Source organism: Balaenoptera acutorostrata, chromosome 16 (genome assembly GCF_949987535.1).
Source record: "Balaenoptera acutorostrata chromosome 16, mBalAcu1.1, whole genome shotgun sequence".
NCBI lineage: Eukaryota > Metazoa > Chordata > Mammalia > Artiodactyla > Balaenopteridae > Balaenoptera > Balaenoptera acutorostrata.
The window spans coordinates 34,319,190-34,331,132 of NC_080079.1; the positions used below are offsets into that span (position 1 = coordinate 34,319,190).

At 46.2% G+C, this 11,943-nt stretch overlaps 1 protein-coding gene across 1 annotated transcript; it reads left to right on the forward strand.

Annotated features, from left to right (window-relative positions):
• The first annotated feature begins 5,578 nt into the window (after window positions 1-5,578).
• Window positions 5,579-11,578, forward strand: RBP4 (retinol binding protein 4). The gene is made up of 6 exons (XM_057531615.1): window positions 5,579-5,736; window positions 5,944-6,072; window positions 6,168-6,301; window positions 6,452-6,558; window positions 9,529-9,741; window positions 11,209-11,578. The coding sequence occupies exons 2-6, from the start codon at window positions 5,962-5,964 to the stop codon at window positions 11,232-11,234; spliced, it is 591 nt and encodes a 196-aa protein (XP_057387598.1). The 5' UTR covers window positions 5,579-5,736; window positions 5,944-5,961; the 3' UTR covers window positions 11,235-11,578.
• Window positions 11,579-11,943: the final 365 nt, after the last annotated feature.

Sequence of the window (11,943 nt, forward strand, 5' to 3'; positions counted from 1 at the left end):
TAAATTTAAGAAAAAAAAAAAAAAAAGCACAATTATAAATGGAAAAGATTAGAAATAGCCTAGGAGGTTGAGTAAATAAATGGCATTATAGTCATACAATAGGAAACCATACATTAATTAATAATCCTATTGTAAAGGTCTGTTTATTAACAGATATTTATTATGTGCAATAAATTGCAAGATACTATTGCAGTATGATTCCACATCCACACATACATATATGGAGGTGTGTATACCAAAATGTTAACAGTGATTATTCCAAAGTGGTGGAATTCAATATAATAATTTTTTTCTTCTCTTTTGCTTTTGCTTACCTGATTTTTCTAAAGTATCTACAATGAACATATATAATTTATATAGTAAAGAAATTCATTCATTATAAACAAAGTTTTTAAGGCTATTCTCACAGGCTATGGGTGAGGGTGCTTGGGAATGAAAAAGGAAGGGACAAATGTGAGACATAATTTCAGGCAACAATCGACAGGACAAGGGAATTGATTAGTTAGAAAAGGCAAGCAAGAAAGAGGGATCACTTCTGACTACTCTGTGTATTGGATGACATTTGATAAAGGCAAATATTTTTTTAAGGGAAATACTGCAACCCAGCCTTTTAGTGCACTCACAAATATCCTTCTCCTCCTCCCCTGTCCTTGACTGAATCCCATCATCCCTGCTGCTCTTTTTCTGGGGTAGTCCTTGCAGAGTCTCTGTCCTGTGTTGACAAGACTTTTGTGTCTCTGTCCTAGGCACTGAAAAAACAAAATGTAAGAAAATGTAATATTTTTTAAATGACCAAACAGACACTTAGAATAAATTTTTAACACTACAAAATAATTGTTGACTTTTTGTTAAACTTCACCATTTATATCAGCATTTCCAGTTCGTTTAAAGAATAAGTTTTTAAAAAATAGAACAGTAACTAGTGGGAAGAATGAGGAAAAAGACCAATATCTTAGACGTTACAGACATTGACAATCATTTATTTAGATAAAGCATCTCAGAAACAATAACTAAATTGATGTGAAAACTCCATTCCATTTACACAGAATATTTTTAGAAAGATAAGCCACAAGTAATGATAATTAAAAAGTGATCATAAGAATAGCTAACTTTAACACAGACATAGAGAATGAACTTGAGGACACGGGGAGGGGGAAGGGTAAGCTGGGACGAAGTGAGAGAGTGGCATGGACATATATACACTGCCAAATGTAAAATAGATAGCTAGTGGGAAGCAGCCACATAGCACAGGGAGATCAGCTCGGTGCTTTGTGTCCACCTAGAGGGGTGGGATAGGGAGGGTTGGAGGGAGACGCAGGAGGGGAGGGGATATGGGGATATATGTATATGTATAGCTGATTCACTTTGTGATACAGCAGAAACTAACACACCACTGTAAAGCAATTATACACCAATAAAGATGTTAAAAAAAAAAAGAATAGCTAACTTTATAATATATAATCTGTGCCAGGCACCCTTCTAAGACCCTTATATATATATCATCTCATTTCATCCTAACAATAACCTTATGAGGTGGGTACTATTATTATCTGTATTTCACAGGTGAGAAATCGAAGCACAGAGAAATTAAATAACTTGCTCAAGGTCACACAGCTAGTGATAGTGACCTACCCCAAACTACGAACTTAAACAGGAATAAATTTTAAAATACACCCATGAGGTGTACAAGATACCATAATAGCTGCTATAGGGGAACATACAAGACTTTTCCTTTAAGGAATTTAAAATCTAGACCTATATCATAAAATGTTAAACACCAATACAAGAATTAAATTAAAATTCCAGGAACTCATTTTAAAAGCCTACAGATATACCAAAGAATGGTTTAACTTCCTTAATCTTTCTGCTTAACAAATTTACATTTTTCAATAGTATACTATATTCATGAACACATGTAATATTTAATTGCTAAAATTTTCCACTGCAGTTAACTATTTCTGCAGGAAGTAATGCTTATTTAACAGCCAAAAAAAAAAAAAATGCACATGAGGTTGAAGCACTAACATAAAACTCACAACAATATACTGGACTAACCATGTGTATTTTGGATCATTATATTGGACCTGCTCTTCAGCTCCACTTTAGCCAAATTCTCTGCTCCTACCATTATTCATCACCAAAAGACATCCTCTAATGGCAGGGATTTCAGGCACATCACGACAGTCAACCATGAAGGGCCCTCTCACCTTGCACATTTGCTCTCATGAGAGCTTCTGCCTGCACCAAATTGATGGATATGACCAGGTATCTCAGAGATAATTCATTTGGTGGAATCCATGTTATTTTCAGCTAAATTGATGAAACTGACTGATGGCTTTGTAATCACTGAAACAATCTTTATTAAAAAAATTAGTTTGACTTTTTGTACCTGAAAACATTGGCTAAATAACTAATCTTTCCATTTTCCCACCAATTATTTTGACATCTTTTAAATGCAGTCAGAAGATAAATGCTACCCAATTTCCTTGTTATTAATCTTTCTTGGCCTCTCTGTCAGGATGTGGATGTAAATATCAGTTTGTACAAAATGGAGCTAGTTGGACATGCTTAATTTTTATGAGGCTAAGGACATAAATTTCTTGCATTAGTTCTTTTTTCAATTAGGGTAAAACACTTTCAATATTTCCTAGGAATTAGTGACTTGCTTGCTGCTGTATTAGTTAAGGTAACGCTAGCTTCTGTTACAGGTAACCCCCAAATCTCAGCAACTTAATCGAATGGAAGTTTATTTCTCATTCACATAAAGATAATCACTGGTGGGGTCCCAGGCTGATGGAGGCTTCACCAGCCAGCAGATGAGGAAAGACAGACAGCAAAGACAATTAGACCAGCAGCTTTTATAAGCCCTGTCTGGGAATGACACACAGCACTTTCATCCACATTCCACTGACCAGAACATAGGCATGTGGTCTTACAGAGCTGCAGGAAGTGAGGAGGTGCCCTCTGGCAGGGTGGCTTCTTTCCAACAACTCTACACCATGGAAGGGAAGTGAAAACTTTTTCGGTGAAAGGACAGCTAGCCATCTCTGCTACAGTTGTTAAATCCTGGGAAATTATATTTTAGAAAGAGTGACCTCTGACCGGGTCTTTTTAAATAAATATTTTATAAAGCTTGCCTAAAGTGACTGATTTCAGTAAAACAAATTAAATCAATATCTATTGATCAATCACCTACTATGTGTAAGTCTCCTGAGAAATCCTGTGGAAAAGTTGGGGGTGGTGTGGATACCAAGATGAAGGAAACATGGTCTTTCTCTCCATGAAGTATGACAAGGCAATGAACTTTTGTGTATATTATATACAGTCCATAAGATGTAATTTAGACCATAATTTTACTTCTAGAAGAAAAAAAGGAAAATGTTTGCAACGAGAATATTTGTTTTATTTTCTGATTCAATATTTTCACTGTAGGAAAATTTGGAAATTACAAAAAGGTACAAATCAGTAATAAACCTTTAAATGTCCCTAATCCTATCACACAGGTAATCACTGTGAACACTTTTCCTGTTGATATTATACACACATATGCATATTTTTAAAATTATTTTATGAAGATAAATTTCAAAGCACCGAATTTAAAAACACCAGTTGACCTGTACTCAACATGTTTATAATCATGAAGAAATTCGAGTGAGCATGCCAATAAACTGTTTTTCTTTGCTGGTGTCTGGGACATCAAGGTTCAGGATTTATCATTAAAAGAGAGGGGGGTGGGGCAGGACGAACAGTTACATCAACTTTTAAGCATCTAACAAATAAATAAAAACATATTGCTGCAAAAACAAGCACCATAAAAATGCATTGAAATCCCCTATATTTATTTCACATACGGCACGAGCAAGGACCACAAGAATACGTCCTGGAAGAAACAGCTGACAAGGGCTGGGAGTATGAGGAGAACTTTTCCGGCAGTCATAATGGTCCAAAGACAATTGGGCTCAGCCAGGAGCTCTCCATCACTGGAGGTGTTGGAGGACAGGCTGATAGATCTCTACTTCGGAATGTCAAAGAGGGGATCCATCCATTGGACACGAGATAGAGAGGTACCCTAAAGTCCTTTCCCACCTAGGGAGCATAGGTACTACCACATGTAGGGACACACGCAGGGTCCCTGCAGGAGCAGCTCTGGAGCAGACCTTATTTGAGCTGTTTGGGATTATACATCTTGTGATAAAATTAACCTCACCAGAAGACCTCCTAGTTAGCTGGTAGGCCTGAAACAGGGCTTTCTTAGCAGGAAGAAGGAGGCAGTAAGGAGTTAACTGCATCACCGTTGGCATTCCCGAGACACCCCGAGACTCAAATGGAGAAGAGCAGTGGAGGAGAAGGTGGGAAGTAGAAGCAGAGAACCGGGCAGGGAGATGTCCCAAGAGTCACAGGAAAGTGGCAGGAGCCACAGGTATTTTTTCAGGAGGCTCAGAAGTAACCCCAATGCCCTGTAAAGACCATCAAGTCTTTATTTCTCTGTTTGGCAGCCATCCTCCTCTACCTCCACCCGCTCTTATTTCAGGTCTGGCCGTAGCAAAGTGGACCAAATTCATCTCGGTCCTTTCCAGTTTGGGCCGTGGAAGACACAGCTGATACTGTACAGCAGGCATTTTTACAAAAAGATAGCTCTTTGCCATATCTCTAATTCTCATTCAGTCCAAAGCTGCATCTTCTGACTGCTCTGATCAGAGCAGAGGAACTCTAACTCTGAACAGAAAGAGAAAAACACGGTCAGTGAATTGTGCCACGACTGCGCAAAATCACACAGCTAGGCGCAGCACTTCGACTTAATTGTCCATTGACGTTAGGGAGTTTGTTCACCTCCCCCTCTTCTCCTCTCCTCAGTCAATTCGCCTTAGCTGTTTTGAAAACAAAACAAAAGTCCATTCTGGCTTAGAAATAAAACTGCAGCATAAACAATTGGTAGGTGTGTTTCCAAGTGGCTTGAGGGAAGTGGCACAGAGTACGGAGGCGACCACCGAGGTTGCTAAAAAATTTCCTGTCCTGACCAGGGTTGCGTTTCTGGAGAATATTTAACAGGGAGGGTTTTAATGCTTCTAAAGATGTTGAAACTAAAGAACAAATATTGATCCAGAGAGCACCACAACTCCCCTGAAAGAGGGTAAAAGACGTCCTTTATAAAATGAAAAACTACTTGGCGGGAACAGTCCCAGACCGCTGCACAAGTAGCCCTCAGAGGGCCGAGGGGCCAGGTGGGCACGGCCAGGCCCGGGCACTAACGCACCGGGCAGCACCGCAGATGCCCCTCGCTCTGGGAGGCCACGGTCTTTCCCGCCAGGCCGACCTGAGCCTCCGGCCAGAGCAACTGGGCCCCGAGGCCACCCCAGGCCGCAGCTGGCGGCCGCTGGCACCCGTGTCGGGTACCTAGGCCAGGGCTGGTTCCCGCGGCTCGCCGCCGCCGGAGAGTTGGGCTCCGCCGAGGCCACCCCGCGCGGCAGCTCCACAAGCCCCGGGCGGCGCTGGAGGTGAGGCTCTCGCCCAAAGGCACCCTCCCCGCGCCCGGGCGGCGGTGAGTCAGGGCGCGTTATGCAAGTCCTGGCCCGCCTGCCCCGGCGCCTCCCCCTCGGTCTTTCATCCCGCGCCGTTACGAAAGCGCGACCCCCCTCCCCCCGGAGCTTTATATAATGCGGCCGGGCGGCCCCCGCTCGCCTCCCTAGCTCCACGCGCGCCCGGACCCGCGACCAGGCTTGAGCGCAGCTCCCGACCGTGAGCGGCGGCCCGGCGGGACCGGGGGGCCGGCGCGGGAAGGATGGGGGGCCGGGATGAACGGGATGGGGGTACGGGGGCAGGAGGGATGGGGGACCGGGGGCCGGCGGGATGAGGGCTCGGCGCGGGCGGGATGGGGTCTAGGGACCGGCAGTGGCGGGTCGGCTGGTCCGGCCGCCAGGCGCTCACGGCGCGCGGTTCCCGCAGGGCGGACTCCCGAGCAAGATGGAGTGGGTGTGGGCGCTGGTGCTACTGGCGGCACTGGGCAGCGCCCGGGCGGAGCGCGACTGCCGGGTGAGCAGCTTCCGAGTCAAGGAGAACTTCGACAAGGCTCGCGTGGGTATCTGCGTCCCGGATGCCCCGCGTTCCCCTTTACCGGCGGCCGGCCGTGCGCTCCCGGACACCAAACGCTGCTCTACTCTCTTCCCCAGTTCTCCGGCACCTGGTACGCCATGGCCAAGAAGGACCCCAAGGGCCTCTTTCTGCAGGACAACATCGTCGCCCAGTTCATGAACGAGAATGGCCACATGACAGCCACGGCCAAGGGCCGAGTCCGTCTCTTTAAGTCAGTGACCTCTGGGGGGCTGCGCTCTTTGCGCTGCAGGGTCCCCCGGGCTGAGCGCCAAACCCTGTTTGGGAAGGGACGGGAGCACCCGGGGTGGGATGCAGGGAGCCCGTCGCCCAGCCTGGCTCATGATCCCCTTGGCTTCTGCAGTAATTGGGACCTGTGCGCAGACATGCTGGGCACCTTCACAGACACCGAGGACCCTGCCAAGTTCAAGATGAAGTACTGGGGCGTAGCGTCCTTTCTCCAGAAAGGAAGTAAGTAGTCGGCTTAGTGGGACTGTCTTGGGGGATGGGAGACATACCTAGCTTTGGCTAGGGTTTCTCCTCCTGTGGCACCCTTGGGAAGAACGGTCTGTAAGCAACCAGAACTCTCAGCAGGGCTTAAAGCTAGAGGGGTGAAATTGCAAGTAGCCAGGCCCCTTCACTGCGCCCACCCCATCCCCCAGCTCAAAAACTTGACCCAAGCTCAAAAGGCTCTTGGGCCTGTCACGTGACCTCCTCCTGCCATTTACCCATACGGCCAGTGTGCCAGGGGGTGTGGCCTTCTCCATGCTGAGACCACCCACCTCCTCAAGACCCAACTCGCATCACCACCCAACCTGGTTTTGCATTTCGTCCATTTCTTTAGGCTGAATCCCTGAAACTGCTTGACTACTAGGGGCCCAGCAGAGACTCAGAGACTCTCATCCAAGGACGTAGGGAGCATTTATGCACAGGGTTGACTCACTCCAAGGTGCCCTACCTGCCGATGCTGAGATTCTGAGCCAGGCACAGTGCTCTGGGTGACAGTGACCTCTTCCCTTTCTCCCAAGCCCTGAAACTCATATGGGGGGCAGGGTGTTAAGGACTCTCAGAAGAGCGTCCTAAACTTCAGCCTGATGTAGATGTTCGAGAGCAAACATGTACAAGCTCTTTCTACTTTTCCCTCATTTCTCCTAAGTTTCAAATCTGCAGTCTGCTTGGTACCTAGAGAGTAATGCAGGCCACGGGGGACATATCATGGAACCATAGAGACGGAGAGTTAACACTGTGAAGGGGGTTCAACATGCAGATGAATAAACTGAGGTCAAGAGAAGGTAGTGCTTTGTCCAAGGTCATGCGACAAGTTTGTGAGAGCCAGTGTCAGAAGCCAGGGGTTCCAGCTCCCAGGTCAGGATTAGGTGGCCCTGAACAGCAGGGACTCCTAATACAAACCAGCTTCTACAATTTTACAGAATACTGTTGGAACTCTCCTGGGAGACAGGCCCCAGAGGGCTGTTCAGGGGGACTCTTAGCTTGGTGAGCCAGGGCAGAAGTGTCCTTTCATGTAGCCCATCTACACGGGGCATGCACTCCTTCACTTCCTCTACAGCTGTGTTAGATGAACTTTTACTTTTTTTTTTATCGAATTGCATCTTCAGTATTGATTTACACTGTACATATGGAGTTGCTATTCAACGAGGGGAAAAAAGCTTTTATCCTTAGAGGTAATAAAAAGTTTTTCAAATAACGCAGCAAAACTTCCTAAAGTGATCCATTTAGAGTAAAAGATAAACTTTTCTGATAATGGATTACAAAAATCAGTACCACGGGGCCCAAGGTTACTACTTTTTAGAATCTGCATCTTATCAAACAGGTGAGCATGGCCACCGCTGAGCAGTCGTATGTCTGCCCCTGACCCCCACATCCCGGTGTCTGACACATTCCCCATGGGAAAGCCTGGGAGGTTCAGGGGTGGCTCAGTCTTCCTCCTGGCGGGCCTGCAGTGAGCTGAAGAGGGGGCTCACCACCCACCGCTGTGCAGCTCTCCTACAGGGCATGGGTTTGGGCTGAGCCCCTTCTAGGCAGGGACTCCCAGGGTTCTCAGAGCCAAGAGGCACACCCAGAGGTGACTTAGGCAAGGATTAGCGATCTCCCTTACACCCTTAATGCTGGGGGATCCAGGTTCCCCTGCGTTCCTGCAGCACAGAACATGACATAGAGCAGAGATCATCACTTGCCTCATGACCTGGGTGTGAAATGGAGACACAGAGGCTTTGTGTTTCTTGTTTCCTATCTCCTGTTGCCCCAGTTTATTTATCTCCTGGAGACAGTGTAGTGTAGAGGTTAGGTATGGGGGCTCCAGAGTCAGATTGAAACTCAGTTCTGTCCTGCTCTTTGTGATCCTGGTTGAATTACTTAATTTCTCTGTGCCTCAGTTTCCTTATCTGGAAAATGGGGATGATAGTGTGCACTTTCAGGTCGTTGTGAAAAATAATTGAGAAAGCACAGAAAGTGTCCACACACTGAATGACACATAACTAAGTGCTCAGAAAGTCTTGGTCATGGTTATACATCAACAGAATGTTAAGCAGAGATGTGACACGTTTTACCAAATGTGAGATGTTTGGATATCCACATTGTTGTTTCTCCATGGCAAACCTCTCACATACATTCTTACTAACGTGGTTTCCCCATCCTGTCTTTATTGACGTTAGTACCACCTTTGTTTACACTTATGCTTCATGGCTTACATCCCAGTCTTAGGAAGAAATATAGTCTAAATTCTTCAAGGGCTCAGCTCTGCCTCTGTCAGGCGAGCTCTGAAGAGTATGAGCTCTAAGAAAGAATCTCTGATGTCAGAGGGTAGCCATCTTCTGCCCTCAAGGCAGAACATACCCTCTTTTGCCAGCTTGGAGAAGTGAGTCAGGTTACTAAGCCAGAATTAGGATGGAGCCAGAAAAGCCGTGAACCAGATCATCCAGTGGACTGAGAGGCAGGAGAGCAGTGTGGATAGTGAGAGGACCGGGAACTAGCTGATACGGATCAGTGCCAAAGATTCATCCTGCTGTCGGGGGTAACATACGTTGGTGGCTGTCAATATCAGTCACAAAGGCACAAGATATTGTCAGAGGGTAGATGGAGGAGACATCAGTAGAAAGGTCTAGTCTGTGGGTTTGATGGGTCCACATTCTCGGTTGTTCTTTGGAAAGATACGATCACATTTATTATCAGGGAGAGAAAGAATTATGAAAGTGAATGAGGTTCCCCCGACCACTGACTCCAGGATTTTTTCCTGTAAAGGACAAGATCCTTTCTCATGGTCCCAATTTTCTAAGAGCTGTCAGAATTCTCTGTAGTCTCCTGCTTCCTAACTCCTGAATCCAGTTTTGGGAAGTGGCTGGTTTCTGGGGCCAGGCAGTAAGTTTCCCTGACATCTGAGTGGCGGAGGGAGATGCAGTGGCCCCGTGGCTTTCTGCCTTGCAGACGATGACCACTGGATCATTGACACGGACTACGACACCTATGCTGTGCAGTACTCCTGCCGCCTCCTGAACTTCGATGGCACCTGCGCCGATAGCTACTCCTTCGTGTTCGCCCGTGACCTGAACGGCTTTTCCCCGGAGGTGCAGAAAATCGTGAGGCAGAGGCAGGAGGAGCTGTGCCTGGCCAGGCAGTACCGGCTGATCGTTCACAATGGTGAGTGGTGTGTGGGAACAGGGCACCGGCTGCTCGCCCTTAAGGGTCCCTGGGTCTGCGTGCCCTGAGATGCATTTCATCTGCATGCAAGAGAAACCAGGGAGTCTTGGGAGCCCCCTCTGAGCCCAAGTCTTCGTCCCTCTTGACCAGATCTTTCACTAGCCTTATCATGGGGCTGATGCAGAAGGAGTGGGCAAAAGCCTTTTTTCCAAAACCTTGGCACTTTTAATTAAGTAAAACTGCAGGGGACAGCCTCTTCCTTTTTATCTGCTACCTTAGGCCCAGTCTGTGGTCACATGATTTTGCTCCTGGCTGCACTACCCCAAAAACCATTTTGACTAGATTAATATTGTCTGGGGAATTGAGTGGCCCCAGTGAAGAGCTGGGCATTGAATGTGGCCATTGGTGTAAAAACAACTTAAAGAGAGACATCACCATAGCAAGTTCAAAAGACAGTGATTTCAACAAATGCTCTTTTTCTAATATGGAACTAAATATCCAATAAGTTGACCAGCTGGTTTTCCTCACTTATGTTCTTTTGAGATCCCCTGGAACACCCATTGAATCTTTTTACGGATATTACTCTTGTCTGATCTTGATTTAAAAACCAGTAATATTCTGGAGGAAAGTGCACATTTTATTTTGAATAGACACTCACTCTCATGGGAAACTGGGTTTCAAAATCCAAATAGGGTAATGCTAAATTGTAGGGGAAAAAAGAGAACAAAACTGAACTTCTCTGTTGGTCATCTAACTAGCTAACCCACACTACACCAAACAGATATGAACGCAGACCAAACAAGTAAATAAATAAGATTTTGATGTTTCACCCAGGGGCAGCTTAAGTGTAGGGCAGGATTTCACCCCAGCCAGGCTCCACACCAAGCCCTTTGCCTGCCTTATCTCACTTAATCCTGGAGACACCTCACGAAGTAGGTATTCTCATTACCCACATTCTACAAGATGAGAAAACAGAGGCTAAGAAAGATTACGAAGGTTGCCCAAGATCTTCAATAGATAGCTGAGTTGGATGCAAACCAAAGTGGTTTTGTGACTCTGAAGCCCCTTGTGGCATCACCTGGTGACATATGACACAGGACACGGTGAACACTCTATAAAACTGCTAACAGAATAGCTGAGGTCAGGCTGACTTGGCCCTCACTTCCTGAAACAGGAGGACATACCCACATCCCTGTGAAATGCAGTGAGGCAAATTTAAGACAAATAAAAAAACAGCACTTTGATACGGGAGATCCTATGCTCTGGGGCCCACCCCATCACCCCCAGAGAAATTCAGAGGGTTTCAGAAAGCCTTGAAGATGTTTATGAATTAGAGCCACATCTAGCTATAACCTTACAAGAAGCATTTGAACAAAGCCGAGCCCTAAGGTCATCGAATATTCACTCTCTACATTTAACACCAGCTCCATATTTCTGTCATTAATATCTTTGTTTTCTACATTTCAGGTTACTGTGATGGCGAATCAGAATGAAATATTTTGTAGCAACATGGAGGGTGTCGTTTCATTAAGAAACTTCCCATTAACTCACTCAGCCTTCAACTCTTAGAGTTTAGTTTGCACCGCTCTCTTCCCCTCCCCTGCCTTCCCCTCCCCTCCCCTCACTTCCCCTCCCCTCCCCTCCCCTCCCCTCCCCTCCCTTCCCCTCCCCTCCCCTCCCCTGCGTAAACATAAAACATTCAGTACACGTAAAAATATATGTGGGGATAAGTGAATCTCTTTGCACTCAAATGTCTGTGTTCCCTGGAGTTTTCTAAGGAATCATTTGAGGAATAGGACTCCAGACGCTGATTTATTAAAATATGTATAGTTACCTATTTCCTATCATTTGGGTTTTTATTTGTGTTCGCGTCTGTGTTGAAGCGAGAAGTTCTGCAGGTGGCTGGGTAGGATGCACTTTTCATATACCGGGAGGGGTTCTTCTCTCCTGGCTCTTTATGACCTTCAGCCTGTTCCAGTGTCTAACCTCCATTATTAATGAATGTGGCTTCTCTTAACTTCCTGAAAAAGGGATTTCCCCATTAACCCAGGAAGGCCTTAACTACTGAGGCCAAAAGAGGTGAGTGTAGGTTAGGCCAGGCCAGTGACCCCAGCCTCAGGCAGCCCTAGGCCCTTGAGGTGGGCGGGGTGGCGGGCTTACCCCCAGCTGGTCTGAGACGCTGAGAGGCATGGGTTGGGGTGA